Source organism: Onychostruthus taczanowskii, unplaced genomic scaffold, assembly GCF_017590055.1.
Source record: "Onychostruthus taczanowskii isolate IOZ18803 unplaced genomic scaffold, ASM1759005v1 scaffold91, whole genome shotgun sequence".
Lineage (NCBI taxonomy): Eukaryota > Metazoa > Chordata > Aves > Passeriformes > Passeridae > Onychostruthus > Onychostruthus taczanowskii.
In genome coordinates this window covers 1,741,625-1,761,639 of record NW_024507105.1, presented here as the reverse complement: position 1 = coordinate 1,761,639, position 20,015 = coordinate 1,741,625, and the positions used below count along the sequence as shown (strand labels likewise).

Below are 20,015 nucleotides of genomic sequence, written 5' to 3'. Positions count from 1 at the left end.
TTTAATGGAATATGATTTGCTTATTGTGGGCTCTCTTGGTTGAACAGCCCCTGGCAGTGCACACGCTTTGGGGCATTGATTACGGGAGTCTTTAAGACAACTTTTTATCTTCAGGAGGGCTTGTCTGAACTTGTTTCATGAGCCACCAACCCTTGGAGACACAGGGATCTGGCAAGGCACACAGACCATTCATCTGCCCAGCAGCAAAACTGAAGGGCTGTGGCAAAGGGCCAGGTTCAGTTTGAAACATGTTTCCAGAGCGGTGACACCCACCCGTGTGCTCCACTCAGCCTGCAGTGAGTGCCCATGCCCCAGAGCCAGCCTGCAGGGGCACATCACGGCTGGACTCAGCCATTTCTTCCCTCCTGAGTGAAAATGCTGTGCATTCCCTGTGCCTGCATTAACATTTCAGCTGGAAATCTCAGAAACCCCCTCTGTTTACTCCAACAACTCCTGAGAACCTTGGCTTATCTGAAATCCCCATCCTGAGTTCTAAGCTCAGTTTCTGTACTGCCAAAGAATGCTAAAAACAATGCTCTTCATACGATGTTTTTAGCAAACGTATCAGTTTTCTTCTTTCAGCTTTATTTGAGGTCCCTGTGTTGTGCAGAGAATGAGGTGCTCTGCAAACTGCACACTCCCCACAGCCCGTCCCCAGCAGGCACACGGGCAGCCCCTGCTTCCTCGCACGCTGCCCAAATCTGCCTTCCCTGCAGGGCGAGCAGGGCTGCATGACCGAGTTCCTGAATTTCACTGGCAATTTATTAGCTCAGTAGTGTATTTCTGTTTCGGACGCTTGCTTTAAATGAAAGATTAAGGTGCCTTGAGTGTTTCTCAAGCCTTACTTTCAAATACTACTCCATTTCCTCGTACACACTGGCATTAAACACATGTATTGCTATCAGAACAGTGTTATCTTAAACCCATTCTCTTTATATTTTCCAAAGTAACAGGAACTTAGTCCTCCCACATTTACTCTTTTAACTGAGTTGTTTCAATCTGTGTTACCTTTGTGGACTATTTCACAATTATTAATAAATTTACTGTTTCCACTCTCCCTTGCACACCGATGGATGCTGACTGTTCCTCACATAGTGCCATGAATAAATGCTTTTGTAACAAAAATTCAGACTCCAAAATCTGAATATTAGTTCCAAGAAAAAAAAAAATCAAGAATAAGAACATTTCTAATTCAACCCCAAAATTTTAAAGGGAAAAAAATGCAGATAAAAAAGAAGGAATAACGGTGAGATGAAGAGACGATTGTACATTTTTCAATGAAAGGAGAATTTTACTTAAGCCTCATTTTTAGAAAAAGTTGATTTTCTGAAGGTAGCCATGGCAAGCATTGCAAATAGGCAAGCGGGTGGGGCTGAACTCACTTTGTTTTTCCATTCTTAAATGTCAGAGAAGTAAACTCCAAGTTTCAGAACTATAGCCTGAAGAAAAAACATCATCTGATTCATGCCTTTTGTTTAATTAAAAAAAGAAACCCCAAGCCCCTGCGATGTGCTGCCAGCACTGCTTGTCAGGAATGTCATCACAGTTGGCCTCACCTCTAGGGAGGAGAATTTTGGAGGGAGGGCTGCAGTGGGGTTTGTCTCCAACACCCGCTCATGAGCATATAAAAGAGGCACCAGGACAGTGAAGGAACAGGCTGTCTTCTCTTCCCAGGGTGCATAAGTGACCTTTGCTCATTCTCTTGCTTCAGCCATGGCCACTTCCTACATGAGCTCTTCCTCCACCTACGGGGGTGGCTTTGGGGGCAGCAGCTCTCGCCTGTCCTCGGTGCGCACCGGAGGCACCTGCCGGGCCCCGAGCATCCACGGCGGCTCCGGCGGCCGCGGCGTCTCCATCTCCTCGGCCAGGTACGTCTCCTCTTCAGGAGGAGGCTGTGGCATTGGAGGTGGCTATGGAGGAGGCTTTGGAGGGGGGGCAGTCTGTGGCTTTGGAGGGGGCTCCGGCTTTGGAGGAGGCTCCGGTTTTGGAGGGGGCTCCTGCTTTGGAGGGGGCTCTGGCTTTGGAGGGGGCTCTGGCTTTGGAGGCGGCGCTGGCTTTGGTGGAGGATTTGACCTTGGTGGTGGCTTTGGTGGCGGCGATGGCCTCCTCTCTGGCAATGAGAAGATAACCATGCAGAACCTGAATGACCGGCTGGCTTCGTACCTGGACAAAGTACGAGCCCTGGAAGAGGCCAATTCGGATTTAGAAGTGAAAATCCGAGACTGGTACCAGAAACAAGCTCCCACCAGCCCCGCCCGTGACTACAGCAATTATTACAAGATAATCGAAGATCTCCGAGACAAGGTATGACATTCATGTGTAGAGGAGTTATAAGAAGGCGAGAGAATTATGGAACTGCATGTTCCATGTCTTTAAAATAATTACAGAAGAAGTAGTGAATTCCTCATCCCAAATTCATTGATGTCCTGAGCATTCTAGCAGAACAGAGTAGTCTCTTCTCAATTTAAATACCAAGTATCTTATCCTGACAATGTGATGTTTGTTGAGCTGTAAAAGTTAGCAAAATGTGTTTAGAATTATCAATATATTTATTCAGGAATCAAATAGTAAAGAATGTGACAAGTAGGCCTCAAAGGCTGGAAAGATAATTCACCTGGCTACAGATAAGATCAGGTGTTGTACAAACACATGTCCCTATTATGGTTCCAATCCATGTTGCACAGAATATCACAGCCCTCTGATTTGCTCATGAAATGTGGATCAGATATTTTACTATTATTCACAGGAATTTTTCTCCATGTTTCTAATTGCCAGATCCTTGCTGCTACCATTGACAATTCCCGGGTCATTTTGGAGATTGACAATGCCAGGCTGGCTGCTGATGACTTTAGACTGAAGTAAGTTCACCTGGAGCTCATTTGTCTTCACTCTACTTGTCTTCACTCTCTCAAAGCAGTTTTTTCTTTAGTAACTTCAGACACAAACCATCCTGACAAGCAGAATCCATTGAGAGAGGACCAATTCAGAATATAAGCCTGACAGAACACAGCATTCAGATCACTGAGCTGTTTGCATGATCAATTACAGCCCATGTCTTCATTTCTTTGTGATACTCAAATATTTTTAGTAGTCTGAATCAGGGGAAAGAAGGCAGGAATAGGTGAGATTTTCACTTAGATGGAACTGAGTGGCAGGAAGAGATTGCTGTGGGGCTTCAGCATTTCTCTGCTGGAGTCTGAAATTTAGAGTAAGGTGGGGCTTTTCCAGCTCCCAGGCTCAGCAGCACATCAGATGATAAGGGTCCATGTGCAGCTGCCTTCCCTGCAGCAATGCACCTGCAGGTTTTTATTTTCCCCCCTGTGTCCTCAGCAGCCCTGCCCCACCTGTGCTTTCCTACACAAATCTGGGAGGACACTGCAAAACTCCTGTTCTGTGTGACAATGTTTCTACTGGTGCTGATAATCAGGTTGTGCAAGGTGAAATGTCATGTCCTCCTCAGGAACAGCACTGTCTGTGCTTCCTTATACCATAGTTGGATGTTGGAAAAAAACCAGCTTTATTGCTTTTACACCTCTAAATCTGTATGTTTTCATCTACAGTCCACTGTTCCTCCTATATGTTATCATTTTATAGCTCTACTGTATACAAACTCAGACGTGTTCCAATGCTTGTTTCTTTTGTGAACTGCAGGTATGAGAACGAGCTGTTCCTGCGCCAGAGCGTGGAGTCCGACATCAACGGCCTGCGCCGCGTCCTGGATGAGCTGACCCTGTCCAGAGCCGACCTGGAGATGCAGATTGAGAACCTGAAGGAGGAGCTGGCTTATCTGAAGAAGAACCATGAAGAGGTGAGAATCCTGGCAGTGCAGGGAGATCACTCCCCTTTGGAATGCATGTCTTGTAAATGAAACATACATGTAAGTTACATGTAAATAGGTGTGTCCTGTGTGAGTACACAGGGGTAGAGAAGCTGTTGCAATGAGAAAGAAAATGTGATAAATGTTTTATGTGAGTTCCATCTGTGATACTTGACAGCACAGGTACTGTGTACCACAGCAGGCATTGCTGGGGGCAGGAGCAGTGTGAGAGGAAAGAGCCTGATCTTTTCGTGTCCTCTGTTTGCTGTCCATGCAGGAAATGAAAGAGTACTCGAACCAGCTGAGTGGAACAGTCAATGTGGAAATGGATGCAGCTCCTGGCATTGACCTGACCAGAGTTCTTGCTGAGATGAGGGAACAGTATGAAGCTCTGGCTGAGAAGAACCGTAAAGATGCTGAGGCCTGGTTCTTCACTCAGGTATGGTCACACCAATGAACAGCACAGCGGTGCCTCAGCATTACCGCCCTGGTTGGTCCCTATCTCCCTCAAAATGATTGATCTTTTATACATTTGTATGTGATTTTACAGTTGTTTTTCCTTCCAGACTGAGGAGCTGAACCGTGAAGTTGCCACCCACACCCAGCAGATACAGACCAGCAAGTCAGAGATCACGGAACTGCGCCGCAACCTGCAGAGCCTGGAGATCGAGCTCCAGTCGCAGCTCAGCATGGTACAGCACTGCCTCACACTGTCCCCTTCCTCCCTCGCTGTCTCACCTCTCCTTGACTCCCCCTCCGTGGGACAAACTTCCTTCTAACCTGTTCTGACATTCCTGCACTTTAGAAAGCTGGGCTGGAGGCCAACCTGCGGGACACGGAAGGCCGGTACTGCGCGCAGCTGGCTCAGATCCAGGCCCTCATCACCAGCGTGGAGGAGCAGCTGAGCGAGCTGCGCTGCGACATGGAGCGCCAGAACCAGGAGTACAAAATGCTCATGGACATCAAGAGTCGCCTGGAGCAGGAGATCGCCACGTACCGCCAGCTGCTGGAGGGCCAGGATGCACAGTATGTCACCCTGTCCCTGTCCTGATGAGCAGATAAGGGTAACAGCGCTCTGTGGCTGCCAGGATGACTCCGGGCTGCTCAGTCACGCTCCCTGCACACGCAGCCTTTGGAGCACTGGCAAAGTCCCTGGTACTGCCATAACTCCAGCTAAATCTGCACATGGTGGTGTGGAGGATTGGAAAATATAAATGCCACTATTTTGACTGTGATGAATTAGAAAAGGCAGCAGCCCTCATATGCATGTTTCACTTAATCCTCTGGTTGCACTGGAATTAGAGCCTTCAGCCTGAGGCAACCTATAAAAACCTGCTCCCAGTATTTCTTTAGCTCCTGTTTTTTTCTATTTGTGCACAGAGGTGAAAATAAATACTCATCCTCATGCACCAGTATCCCCAGCAAGAAAAGAGCCTGGAACAGACTCCAGCTTACTTCAGTAAAATCTGCATTTTCATGCCCACTTCTCATATCTGATCTATACATGGAATTACTTTTGATTTCTAAGGAGGAATCAGCTTATATAGTATCTAGAAGAGGCATTTTGAGGAGAGGAGCAGTATAAGGAGACACCTCAGGACAAGGAACTGGTCTGACCACTGTTCCCATTCCCTTTCAAGTACATAGGGGTGGATTTCAAAGCTGAAAGCACCTCTAGTAACAACACACCTCAGAACCAGCCACTGAGAGCAGCTGTGTGAAATCCTGGCTGTCCACACAAATTCCTAAATGGTTCAATGGTTTCAGGGGACAATGTCAGGAATGGTCATTAATCAAATATTTTTTTCCTACAGGTTGTCAGGACTGAACCCCAAGGACGGTAAGAAACATTTTTATTTAATGAGGGGCTAAAATGAACAGGCAAAATAGGATTAAATAAACCTTTTAGCCTTGGATTTCTTCTTACTACCACAGATTCCATTCTCCCCACAATGAGCATGTTCTGAATCATGTAGAGACAAAAATATAATACTTTATTTTGTGTGCATTTTTGAATGCAGTAGATTTCCAAAATGAGTGCATGAACTGCTCATGGGATTCTAAAATACCCAGATGTCCCAAAGATTCATTCCTCTGCTGATTCACATAACATACAACATGCTTCCAAATCCATATCTGATGTGCACTCCTAAGGTTTTCTGGATGAGGACCAGGAGGGAAAGTAGATAAGATGTAAAGGCAGTTCTGCCTTTGATATGTGAAAGATCTTGTGAGGAAACAAACAAACACAACCTCATGGTTCAGCTCCTCAGGGTCTTGGCAGTGCCTTAGTGGTTTTATTGTTCTTTATTTGATTTTTTTATTCCTCCTACAACAGCATTTGGGAGCGCTACAAGAGGTCGCTCTGGCACGGACGATGATGGAAAACCCGTTTCTACCCGTGACAGGAGATACCCATAAAGAAATACCAAATCTCCACGTGGACCCAGTGCAGCCTCCACACTAATGCTGAGATAAATAGCCTTTCACTTCCCCAAATCACGAGAATGTATCCAAGAATGTCTTTCCTTAGATTTGCTCTGCCTTTGTACACGAGCATTGGCTCGCTGGGTCAGAGATGCCAAAGCCTGTTTTCTGCTGGTGCTCTATTGTGTCCTAACAATAAAGTTTCTGTTCTGCTTCTGCAAATAAATCCAGTCTAATGGTGTTTTTTGAAGCCACTGTGCCACACACAGCCCACAGGCCCTCCCAGCATGGGCTGCTGGAACCCAACCAGGGGATACTCTGGGAATAACAACAGCAATAACAATAATAACCTTAAAAATAATAATAAAAATGGTGATGAATGGACAGATAAAGTGCCATTAGAGTCTGCCAGCCATCTGGAGCTGGTATCAGTGAAAAACAGAAGATAGCATAAAAAATCCTTAGGATCTTTGTTCTCAATTCCAAGGGCACAACAGGGTTACAATTCATGCACAAATAAAATGCATCTCTGAAAAAACTGCATAAATTTGTGTTCCTACACTGCCTGCAGCACCAAGCAAATTCCCTCAGCTCCTAAGAGCAGCAGGCACAGTCCAGGTGAAACAAATTGCTCAGAGTTTGCTGCAACTGTTTTGGTTTTCATCCATCAGGAAGAACATCCCTGGCCCATGTCACTGCTGTGCCTGTGGTTTCAGCCCCATCACCTTCTCCCAGCTGCAAATCCCCCACAAATGGAACTGAAGAGATGCTGATAAAATTTTAAGAGCCTAGTGAATCCCAGAAGCACACAAAGCAGTTACCTAAGCACTGTACTTTACTCACATAACATGTTTGAAAAAGGCATCCTTAGACCCATCATTGGACATTCAATCCACATAATAGTACCTGCAAAAACTATATCATTTCTAGAATTACATATTTTATTTTCCTTCCGAGTTCCTTAGAGACACTATTTGTGTGTCTTCTATTTTCTGACATTTAAGAAAAGGAAATATACACTGTTTGGCCATGAGATCATGGGTGCTGCTGGTAAGAGATGCACATCCCCTTGGCATTCCCACTGGAAGGAGTTCAGAAGAGGTTCTGGCAAACTACAGCAAAGCAACATCACAATCCACTATAGAGGAAAACTGAACTGCATAAATGATATTTTTTCCTGATCCGAAACCTAGGTGACTATTGCTTGTATCACTCAAACAGCAGGAGAGGGAATTCTTTCATCCACAGGCAGCTCTCCATCCATTTGTATTCCAGATGGAGGAGCTGAATCAATCAGTGATTGTTGCAGGACATTGACCTGTACAACGTACCTGTCAAAATAATCTGCCTGTATTTAAACTGCAGCCTCGAAATTCAGCTCAGTTTGCTCCCCACGTTCTAATTCAGTACAACACCCACAATTCCCAGATGAAGCAAGGCGGGACTGCAGAGCAGCACCCATCTCCCAGGGAGCAGAGCAGTCCCCATCCAAGGGTGCCATCTGCTGACAACAGTTTATTTCCTTACTCTGGGCGTCACTTCCATTCTCTGTTCTGGATTAAAGAGGTGACTAAACCCAAATTCAGCACTGCAGCCTGACAAAGAGTCATACCAGATTTTGAAGTAAGTTGTTTGGTCTTTTTCATCGATCCTCAACATGTGTGGATCAAAACTGTGTGGCATCTTTTCCAGTTTGGAAAGGCTGAGCCTCAGGGGAAGCACTTCCCATGTCCCAGATCACCTGTACTTTGGATTAATTGCAAGAGAATATACTATTCTGGTTTTCATGATGTGCTAATTCCATTATATTCTCAGAGTGAGGCCCTGTGATCTCCCACATTGCCAGCCTCATTGCCAGGCAGGGTGGGAATGCCATGGAGTAATTTCAGGTGAAACAGAGGATTCATTTTATTTCACATTCTATTCTGTACATCCCTGTGTAATTCCATATTGGTGTGATAGGTCACAGACACCAGCTTGCTAAACTGAAAATTCAATCTGAAATTGATCTCTGGTGAGATCTGCAGGATGTCATCAGTGCTTTTATAATTTGGGGTTTTTTTCAAGTTAGGGCCTCAGTTTTTGTCTGATGCTTCAAGCTCATCCCCCTCCCCTGCAGCAGGGCTGACCCCAGACTGCAGCTATGGATAATGGCTATAACCACAATATTTGGGGAGAGCCAAACCTTGTGCTCACTGGAAAATCCAATTTTCAGTGATTTCTTTCCCAAAATAGTTAGAAATGACAGGATTTCTACAGAAAATGAGGAGATTGACTGAGTCTGAGGAAGAAAGAGGGTAAAGTATAAAGGGAGCTGGGGAAACGGAAAGGATCAGGTGCTGAGCAGAGCCAAGCCCGAGCCACAAGGAGGAGCCCGAATCCTGCTCAGTCAGGAACGAGGCCGGGAGGTACCAGGGAAGCTGCAACAATTCCTTATTGCTGAGGCCTTCCAAATGAAACAAACAGGGCAAAACACATCCCTTCCTGTTTGTCCCAGGACAGCTGAACTCTGCTTCATGCAGTCTCCCTGACCTCGCCAGGATGAGCAGCAGGGCCAGGGCAGAAGGGGTTTGGCCTTCACCTAGGTAAGGAAACCAGCTGCAGCATTTCTGGGACAGCCTGTGCCCACCCACTTCATGCCTCTTCCCAAATCTTCCTCCTCGATCTCATCCCTCCGTCATGGACTAGAACAAGACAAAGCAAACCCACTACACCCAGCCGTTGCCACGGGACCACTCCCCCATCTACACCCCTTACCAGCATGAGGAATAGGAGAATCTGCAAGAGCCACAATGCACCTTTCCCTGTTGGATGATACAGTTTGGCAGAAAGTTACTGAGACTTTTGAGAAAGACTATTCCTGCATGATTGCCAGGTCAATTTTTAGGGCTGGTAGTTTTAAATAATCATTTGAATCTTTTGAGTGCTGTTACAAACTCATAGTGTAAATATGTTTTATAGCTAAGATAAATATCTTAATAGTATTAATGCTGGGAACAGCAAGAAATCTTTGCACTGCTGCCTATTGAGACAAGACCACTGAAACAGGACTGCACCTCAAATCATGTGAAAATCAGTATAAAAGTACCTAATTCTCATGTATTTCCCCTGGAAATGGCAGCTGAAGGGAACAGCTGGACATTACTGACTCTGGACTGGAGGATTTTTTTGGTTTAGAAGCTGGATGAATTCATGAAAGCCTCACATCTCCCAAGGCTGAAGCTGTTTGGTCTCTAAGCCGTTTGACAGCTGGTAGGACACACTGCACTTGAGAATCCACAGGTCTGAGGATCCACGGGCTGCTGTAATTCTACAGCCTGAGAATTACCACAGAAAGTATCTGCATAGCCCCATCCCTGCCCTGGCTTCCCATTTATTCTCTTCATGAGCAGGAAAACATAACATACTAACTACCGGGTTAGAGAGAAGTCTGAGGCAGAGCTGATCCTGCTCCACACCTACGAATTTTGGCCACACCTCACTATTATCATATGAAAAGAAAAAGAAAAAAAAAAACCCAAACAAGCGAAAGGAAAGCAACCCGGTATGTAGCTGATTCCAAACAACAACAGCGTGCAGGCTCATAAATGCTTCAGAATTGACCAAGAGGAAGCACGTTTCGTGATGACACAATCTTGTTGCTGTAGTCATTCATCGAAGGGAAACTCCCACAGGAAAAGGCATAAAGCTGCTCAGGGAAGGCGAAGAGGCTGCTCAGTGCTAGGCAGCCAAACCTGGGCTTCGATTCACACAGAGCTAAGCATGAGCACCAGCCAAGGCCCTTTCCAGTTTTTTTCTGGGTCCCTCAGGGGTAGTTCAGGGTGTGGTTTGGCCCAGCAAGGAACTTCTTACAGAGCATCAAGTGCAGATGGTGGTGCCAGCAGCACACATCCCTCCTTCTCCTCTGCCAGACCCTTCTGGCTGGCTGCAGGAGGGGCAGCCTGGGGAGGCTTCAGCGAGCACTATGGGGAAAGCATCTTCCTGGGTGGGAATGAGAAACAGACTATGCAGAACCTGAATGAGCGCTTGGCTGCCTACCTGGACAAGGTCCGTGCCTTAGAAGCAGCCAACGCTCAGCTGGAGAGCTGCATCCTAGAGTGGCACAGGACAAAGTCTCATGGAAAGAGGCATGACTTCAACCAGTACGAGCAAAACGTCACTGACATGCAAAGACAGGTAAGTCAGAGCTGGGACTGTGTCATTCTGTGCTCTTCTAAGGAATCGGGGTTCTCCTTTATGCTGATGGCTTTCCTTTAAAGAAGTTAAATAAAACCTTTGAAATGTTAGAAATCCTCAGGAAGGTAGTTCCAGGACCTGGGCATAAACATTCTTTGTGGGCACAAGAAAGGCTGGAAGGGGGCGAGGGGGATTCTGCAGAGACTGGCAGAATAAAGGGATCCAAGTGTGCTGCCAAGTGTTCCTTTCTGTACTGAAACTGGGTTTTGAGTAACTGCAGCTGGCAGAACTTGGTCTTTTTGACTGCACAAGTCTTGAGCAAATTACAAAGCAGGAGGAGTGCAGAGCCTGCCCCTCTCTGCTGCTGTCTCCAGACAGACTGGGGCATTCCAGCTCTTTGATTCCTGCGGTAGCAGACAATGAAACTACAGGAGTTTTGGGACCAATGAGCTTATGTAATCAGATGGAAAAATACTTCATTGTAATTAAGAAAATAGCAGTGACAAATTCCTTGTGGATGTTTTCACTATAATTAAAAGGAGAATTTCTGGTTCCTGCCAGTAGTTAATATTAATGTTCAACAGTAACTCTTTCAATCTCCCAAACTCACGTGTCTTCAAATTTAAGCATAATATTAATCTGTATTCATAATGAACATCCTTAGCACTGTAACCATCTGTGTGACTAATCAGTGTAATTAACTTTACATACCCATATGGGGCAAAACCCAAAGCTCTTCCAAAAGCAACGTTGTCGTTTGCTCTCAACTTTTTATAATACAATTACTTGGCATTCTCAAGATCCTGAGAAATTCTCTTTAAAAAGGTTTGGAAATTGTATTAATTCACATCTTTGCTGACTGGGGCCAAGGACTTAATCAAACTCCACGCTCACAGCTAAAAGTGTTGCCTCCAGGCAGTAGGTGAGGTGCTCGGACCACAGCCTGTGTATGGAGAGCCAGAACTGTCATCACCCATTTCTGTTTTAAGGATAAAGAAAGGTCACCATCCCCAGACTTGGCACTTGGGCACTTTCCTTTTTAACAGAAAGAGAAATAAAAACTTGTTCATCGAGAACATATATGTGTTCAGGTTGATTTGGAATTAGTAAATCAGAAAGATTTAGGAAGACAGTAAGCATAAAACTATGATGCCCTCACTTTTGAGTAGGTTGTACCCAAACAGCTTATTTTTAACACTCATCCCTTAAACAGCTGTCCCTGGCCACAGACACCTGGAGGCTGGTGGCTGTCCTGGATGTGGAATGAAAGGCCAGGAAAGGATCATTTACAGGTGACAATTCAGTGATTGAACACGGGATTTTTACTTTCTCTATAAAACATTGCAATTACCAGCATGTATGCCTGTAAAATGAGTGAAAATATAGCATCTAATTATTAATCATAATTAAATTAATTAAATGTTAATTTAAAGGGTGAAACTAATTTAGCACCTAAAATAAAATTCAGACTAAATTTAGGGTCCTATATCCAATAATCCAGAATGTCTATGATATGCTGCCTGTCTGAACTTGGAGGCATATAATCATTTGGGTTCTACATTTTTAACCACACTCTCCTGGATACCTGAATTCAGGATGAATGCCTGATGGAGCAACAAGTTTTGGGAAAAGCCTTGCTCCAGCCTGACTCCATCCTAGCCCAGATACACAATGAAATATCACCTGTTCTTCAGGTAACTGTCTCACTCAAACACCTTGTGCTGCTAAATAAGCAAAGTGATCTAGAGAGCATTCCAGGAGACGGGACAAAGGACATGAGAACGGAGAGGTAAAGTCAGTGCAGGAAGCCTTCTTGGAAAAATCCCTGTTTTGAGAAGGAATTGGAGTGTATTTCCTATACAATAACATTAAGTGGGAATTCTTAATGAAGCTGACAGTTTGCAGACTGGTACTGGAGACACAGCCACGTTCATGATGGATGCAGTAAGGAATTCCATGTGACTGTTAAGAGGTGACTGGCACATGTGAGATCCACACAGCAGTGGGCAAAGCACTGAGCAGTGCTCAGATTGCACAGAGTCCCACAGCAGTTCTGTACACGGCACAAAGCTGAAGAACTCATGTTCTTTTCTCGTTGCCTTGTTTATTCTACAATTCAAAAATTGCCTCTTCTTTGTCACCAAATTCCAGGCAGCCACGCGTTCAGGGCATTGTTATAGTTCTTGAGCTGGCCTTGATGGTGTCCCAGGGCAGTATCCGAGGTGCAGATAATTGCACAGGAATGCACAGTCTGTTAGCAGATTAGTTAAACATTCCACAGCACCTTCTTCTTCACTACCGAGGTGAACCTTTGACACTTGAGGAGAATTTTGTCATTTCCTTGTTTCTTTGTGATTCATTGAGGTGTGGGAAATTTACTCCAAGGTGTTGAGAGCTCTGTAAATGACTTCTGTAGGGCCACAGTGCCCCTTGGTTTGCTCTGTGGATGCTGAGGGAAGGTAGCTGGTGGGATGGCAACCACACTTCTCTTTCTTCTGTGTTAGAAAAGGACACAGTGTCCTGCATTTATGATTTGCTGATAATTATGTGTGAGTTCCTGCTGGAGTTCTTTCAAAGATTTGGCACGGAATACTGAACTTTTCACATTCAGATCTATAGTTAAAAGCTATTCTGTGTTATCAGGGACACATGAGCCTTTCCAGCGAGTGCTGTGTGCACCAAATAAATGAGATCGTGCTTCAGCCTGCACCTTTTAGAGCAATTTTCAAATCCAAAAGCAAAATCAGACACCTGAATCAATCACTGCATGCTGCTGGTCGATTCAGAGCAGCTATAGGTGAATAACTGAATGGACCACAACAATCAGATGCCAGTGGTATTGTGCATGCAGCTCCAGCCTGTGGTGAGTTGAGGGTCCTCCCAGTGAGTTGCTGCCACCATCACCAGCTCAGCAGGGTGTTCATACACAGGCTGCTTTTTGGCATAACATTAACTCCAGTATTTTGATTGTGCTCAGACAGAGCTTAATGGTTCTTACTGAAATTTGCCCTAAAGATGCCCAAGGCAGCTTTGTTAGCCACGCTGAACAGAATCAGAATCCGGTCTCAAAACCAGAGGAAGGCAGTGACTCTTACTCTGTAAGGGACCATGAAATTTATGTCATGAAATTAATATCATCTATGGTCAGGAATAAGATGATGCTTCCTGGTTCATACCCTCAAAAAAAGTAAGAAAAAGAGAAAAGTAAGATTACAGACAAAAATTGTAAAACACCTAGGAGCATAGGAAACTGAAATGCTTTTATTCTTATGGTCTTCTTAGCATGGGAATTCCACTATTTAGATGCTTCCTTTGAGCAGCAAAGAGGCTAAACCAGCACAGATTATTTACTGTCATCCCATGGCAACACCAACTCTCCTGTTGGATTCTCTGTTTTCCAGATTGAGGATAGCAAGATCACCAATGCCAGCATCCTTTTACAAATTGATAACGCTAACATGGCAACTGAAGACTTCAGGCTCAAGTAAGCTCTTCTTTGGTTTCCTCATTAGATTTGAAAGAGGATTAACTAAACATTACTTTTTCTTGCTAATCCAATAGGGAAGCGATTTTACTGAGGTTTTCTGTTGATACTGGAAGAATAAAAACAATGTAGAACAGAGGAAAAAAAACCCAAAAGCATGTAAAACCCACAAATGATTGCTGAAGAACCTTGAGTCACCCTGTTTATGATACTTAGTGCAGGTCCTGACGAGCAGGTTTGACAGCAGGCACTTAATACTTGTGACAAAAGGCACTTAAAACTGTCATCTGGGATTACAAATTATCCCCTCTAAGTACTGCACTTCCCAGTCCAGCCCAAATCTATTTCCTGGATTTATCACCTCTTCTGTCCAGCTCTGCAGGGAACACCTGTCCTTGTGTGGCTTCTGCTTTGGAGTCCCATGAGTTGAGCACAGTGACTGAGCTGGTGCATCACTGGCTCCCAGCAGTCTGATTTTCAGTACATTGAAAGAGACTTCTCAGATCAACTGAAAAGACAAAATGTTTGTACAGAACACTTTCAGGCAGGTCTTTCCAAAGGAAAGGATCTGACACTTCTGTAAGTAAGACTTCTTAGGAATCAGGAATTTTTGTCTTATTTTGAGCAGTTGGTGATCAGCTATAAAAAAATTTTCAGCTTTTGATAGTATTATGACAAACTCAGATACCCTGAGCACTGCCAGCCTTTCATTATCAGTCAGTGGTGTCACAAAAGGAACCAGTGGAACTGCTTTGAGGGACGGGACTCAGACTGAGTTTATTGGGTGAATGGAGAAGCACCAATAGAGCCCACAAAACACAGAGTAAGGGAGAGATGCTGAGGTGTGAAATTGCTTCCCATGCCCAAGGGAAGACACAAGAGCATCTCCCTTCCTTTGGCTCACTACAGATGCTGCAAGAGATTAGAGGAATGTCAGTAACTGGCTTCCATCACATTTTTCTTGTTTTTCTGGAGGACTCAAAAGTTACCATTTTGAAAAAACTAAAGCAATCAGTGCTTGCTGATAGTGTTTTCAGAGAATTGCATTCTCAAAGCTTCCACAACTGGGTGAATGTTAACATGCAAAAAGGGAAGTGAAAAAAAGAAATTTTATTTCCTACCATAGAGAAGTTACGAGAGAGAGAGGAAAGTGAAATGCCAAACTAATAAAACTCATTTTATTGTTAAGACTATCCAAAAATATTTAAATAACATATTTAGAAACAGAATTGGTTTCTTTGTTTGTCCTCTCTAGTTCCCTACATAGACTAAGCCTTGTAGAAGAGCCTGAATGGGGCAGTTCTCAACATGCACGTTGTGTCTTCTCTTTCCTCATAAAGATACGAGGCCGAGAAGTGTCGCAGGCAGGGAGTGCAGCTGGATGTGGAGAACCTGCGGAAGGAGCTCGACGGCATGACCATTATCACCACAGATCTGGAAATGGAAATTGAAGGCTTGAGAGAAGAGCACATCCTCAGGAGGAAAGACCATGAGGAGGTAGAAAAAGTTCCACTTGGTAAAATCTTATTGCACAAATCTTTACTACCATGTAATTAACTGAGTAAGACCCACAATCTGTAAGTGGGATTGATGATTCAGGACCTAATCCTGTTTTTGAGGCACCAATGAGAGTCAGGTGAAGCAAAAAGCCTGTGTCTGCTTTACCAATTACACTGGGGTTTCAGAGAGAACAGATTGCTGGAGTCTCTCCCACCCATCTGTCATACACAGCTAATAATAACTGACATATTGGACAGAAATGTTCTCAGAAAGACTTAGATATAAATACACAGAGTGCTGCCGGGTTTTAGTCATCACAGACTTTTTCCTCAGTTCTGAATATATCATTTCCCATACTCACATAAGCATGGAAGGGTTGAAGGGTGGAAGGGATCTCTTTAGGCCCCCTTTTCCACCCCCCTAAACTCAAGCAGGGTAACCCAGAACAGGCTGACCTGAGCAAAACACATCTCAAATTCTTGAAGGATCAAAATTAAAAAGAATGGTTGGTGAAGTCAGGCAAAATTACTCATTCTTGCATAATCCTAAGCACAGTAATTAGATAATTCTCAAAAGCCACACTACTCTGAATTCTGCAAAGCTATACTCAGTGCTCTCTGTTATTCCCACATTTATAATTCCACTGCTTGAAACATGCTGGTTTCGCTTGATCTGGTGTTGTTTGCAGTTATTACCCAACTCCGGACCAAACATCCTGCTCAGTGTCTGTGGGTTTTTAAAGCAGAGAATAAAACACAGGGGGTGCACAGTGGTAGGTGCAGCTGCCTTTGGCTGACCCCCTTCCAGCCCAGGAGAGTTCTTGGACACAGGGGACCAGCAGAGCCATCCCTGTGTCCAGCTGATCTGCATTCCATGATGTCATACCCCAAAAGGCTCCTTTGCCTGGGTGCTTTGAAAATGGTACCAGGCACAGAAGGTTGTGCTACACAGAAAGGAATGTTACCCTACCTGCCCAACTGGTCCTGTAATTATGTTGTTTACACAGTAATTATATGCTTTAATCCAATTATTCCTTTAACAATTACATAGAACTTTTACATTACTCTCCTGTAAACTTAGTTATAGTTCCATAAATATTAACATAAAGGGTAAGAAAGATGAAATTACTGTTAGATTTTCATCAAGGATTTAGGTTTCTAAGAGATAAATAAATAAAAAATGTCAGTGCTTCTTCACTGAGTCCATTTCTTTCAGAAACATTCCATGAAAAGATCTTCTTGCATGTCTTTATTGCATTCTGCCTCAGAAGCAGCTATGTCATTGGTTTAAGTCACATCACAGTATTATCAATATACAAATTTTTTAAATAATGTTAATGTATATATAACAATTACCCCCCAAAACCTCTCTGGGATTCTGTGGCTCTCTGAAAACTTTCTACTTCCATAAACAAGTTTGCTTGTTCCCTCTGACACATGAACAGGACATGGAAGCCAATCGCTCCTCACAAGACTTCAAAGTCAATATAAAAGTAAACGCGGCCCCTCCTGCAGACTTAGGCAAGATTCTGGCAGAAATAAGAGAAGATTATGAGGCCATAATTGAAAAGAACCGTCAAAGCCTGGACAACTGGTACAAAGAACAGGTAACAGCCAGTCCCTGCTCATTTCCAAGCCCCCTGTGGCTGCAGCTGCCTGACCAGAGTCTGAGCTTTTCTCTTGCCTCTGCTCCAGAGTGCAGCAATGTCCCTGGCAGCAACCCCGAACCCCGAGCAGATCCAGCGCAACGAGAACGAGATCAAGGAGCTAAGGAGAACTTTGCAGTCCCTGGACATCGAGCTGCAGGCACAGATTAGTAAGGTATCTGCTGCAGACATCTTGGGCTGCTCACTCACTCCATATGTTCTCAGAAGTTGTCATGGACCAATTCTCCATTTAAATCCACAGCCTAGCATAACTTTGTTGCAGTTGTTAAAGTATGAGGGAAAGTGGAATTCAGATCATGTTCAACTTTGCCAAAATATGCAAAATAGATTCAGCAACCATCACCAGGAAGTGAAAAATGTATGTCTCTTCTTTCAACAAAATATGAGGAGAAGAAGAAGAAGGGATAGCTGACTCCAAGTCTAGAAAGAAAATGTGTCCAGAAGACAGACAGCGACACAAAGAATGCAAAGTTCATATTTACAAGCCCTGTTATCAAGCATGAATTACACAAACTGTGAAAAATATTGGTGGGGAGCTTTCACAAATATTACATAGCTCTTATACCAGTTAAAGCTCACATCCCAGAGACCTGGAGACTTTGGAGCAATTCTGGACAGTTCATGCAGAACGGACAGGACAGACAGCAGTGCCAGGAGCAGAGCTTTGAGCAGAACGGATATGGCAGGGATAAATGACTCAGTTTTGCCTTTCATGCACACACGGCACAGCTCTGTGGTTCTGCTGCCTTCACAAGAATAGTTATGCAAATGCATAAGTGTTTAAATTACCACAGCCTTAATTTTGCAATCTTCTAGCTAGAGACCAAATTTGCTGGTATTTCTGTGTTGTATCTACCACAATAAATAATAATCATGGTCTTGGTATTATCTGCCCCATCAGAAACACATGCTGGAAGACACCTTGGCTGACACTCGGAATTATTACGCTGCTGCACTCCAAAACATGCAGCAGATCATCTCCAGGTGTGAGGAGGAGCTGAGCCAGGTTCGTCATGACATGAAGCAGCAAAATAACCAATATAAGGTTCTTCTTGGGATCAAAACACGCCTGGAAAAGGAAATTTCCACATACCGCCTGCTGCTGGAAGGGAATGCTGACGGGTAAGGCAGAGCTGCCCTGACTGGAACAGATGAAGAGTTCTCATATTTGGATTATTTATTTGTTTGTTTGTTTATGCTTAATCAAAGCTTGCAAGTCCCATACTACATCAAGGGTTGGTATTTTAATGTGATGGATCATAATAAAAAGCTGGAGCCACTCAGAGTACAGAGACACTGGTACCCATGTAATTTGGATTAACTAAATTAATATTACTTTTTATTAAAAAAGAATAAAATTCTCCACTCCCACAGTATGGCCATCTCAGCATAGGAGAATGCTGGCCTCATTTTTATTCTCTCATCTGATTTTTATGAAGTCAAAAAAGGAAGATCAGCAGCCTTTAGAACTGCAACTCTCAGGCAGGCAGGACAGAGTGGCCCCAAGTGTGAGGGTATTTGTCAGAAACCAAATTGGGATCAACCTGAGCAACTCCAAATACACACAACCAATGCACCTGTCCCTGGGAGCAATATGAATGTGCCCAGGGATGTTTCCAGTCAGAATATCTACAAAAGGGAAAGCTCACATGGTATAAAAGCATCATTCTTTTTCCTTCTTTTAAAAAAAAAATTATAGTGGGATGAGGTCTCCTTAGAAACAGTGAAAAGGGGACAAATAACTTTATTAAATTAGTGTAACATTATTTTCTATTTCATTATCTTCACAGGACAGCAAGAAAATCTGAAACTGAAGGTAAAAATTCCTTACTTTGTTCTCTGTAGTGACTCTTAATTACTGTCATTTCCAATCAAATTTCACTCAGGGCAATTTCAACCTCACCTGAGTGAACTGTGGAAGGTGAGCATAGCAGGCTCACACAGACCTTTGAGAAGCGTTTCAGCAGCTCCTGGCTGCTGTGAAGGGCTCACTGCAGAGCCCACTGGGCTGCCTGAGCCCCAGCCCTGTCAGTCACACAGTGGCCACAGCTCAGCTCCAGACTAAAGCTTTCCTGGGACATGAGGAGGCAAGGAGACTCCACTGGGTGACTAAAACAGCGTTAGGGCTTGAGAGCAAACCGAAAAATCTGCATGTCTGGAAACTTGTATGCTGGCATGGGCATGACCTGCAGACATCCAGGATAATCTGCTGGATTTGCATTGGCTGGGCTCTCCCTGTGTTATTCATTTGCCCTGACCTGGACCAGACCCAGGGTGACTTTCTGGCAGCACATTTCACACAGAGCAATAAATATTGACTTTAAGGAAAACATGTAGAAAAAAGGAGGCAGTGGGTAAATGACTGTAAATGAGGCTTTCCCTGCATCACCTTGTCTCAGCATTGCTCCTTGGCTAATTAAACTTTCCTTTCTTTCAGAACACTCTGGGCTGAGCAACCGAAAGCTCAAAGCGATTGTCCACGACAGCGTCAACGGGGAGGTGGTGTCCTCCACCATCAACGAGCTCCCCCCACAAGCCTGAAGGAAAGCTCTGCCAAACCAGCAGCTTTCCCAGCAGCAGCTCCCACAGCCCCTCTGGAGCAGTGTGCCATGGGCTGGCTCCCGTGTGTCAAACAGGGATCCTGTAGTGAACGCGCTTCTCAAATGATCTGCAAAGTGCCACAGAGCTGGGTATAGCTGACATTGGTAGTTTAAAGAGCTTTTAGTCACCAAAATGCTGGAAAAAAGCTGTTGAATTAAAGTGACTGGCTGAGCTAGTGGCAGATGTATTGTGCACGTCTCCCCAGGGCAGGAACATCCATCTGGGATTCAGTTATCGCTCTGCAAATTAGCTATAATTTAAGGGGAATAATCTCTCAACTTTTTTCCTGGTCTTATATGCCTCTCATCATATACCTCACTGCAGCCAATAAATGTTTGTGCATT

General features: G+C 44.3%; 1 protein-coding gene across 1 annotated transcript; it reads left to right on the top strand.

Moving 5' to 3' along the window:
- The first annotated feature begins 1,713 nt into the window (after nt 1–1,713).
- Nucleotides 1,714–19,958, top strand: LOC121347642 (keratin, type I cytoskeletal 14-like). The gene is made up of 14 exons (XM_041426444.1): nt 1,714–2,304; nt 2,776–2,858; nt 3,652–3,808; nt 4,095–4,256; nt 4,384–4,509; nt 4,623–4,843; nt 10,006–10,420; nt 13,822–13,904; nt 15,245–15,401; nt 16,849–17,010; nt 17,099–17,224; nt 17,972–18,192; nt 18,861–18,886; nt 19,508–19,958. Exons 1-14 carry the CDS (start codon nt 1,714–1,716, stop codon nt 19,609–19,611), a joined length of 2,634 nt encoding a protein of 877 aa, XP_041282378.1. The 3' UTR covers nt 19,612–19,958.
- Nucleotides 19,959–20,015: the final 57 nt, after the last annotated feature.

Excerpts from the sequence above, each read along its gene's own strand:
- LOC121347642 (XM_041426444.1), top strand. The coding sequence starts at position 1,714 with ATGGCCACTTCCTACATGAGCTCTTCCTCCACCTACGGGGGTGGCTTT. Across the intron at positions 2,859-3,651 it reads GCTGATGACTTTAGACTGAA|GTATGAGAACGAGCTGTTCC; the intron begins GTAAGTTCACCT and ends TGTGAACTGCAG. Across the intron at positions 10,421-13,821 it reads TCACTGACATGCAAAGACAG|ATTGAGGATAGCAAGATCAC; the intron begins GTAAGTCAGAGC and ends TCTGTTTTCCAG.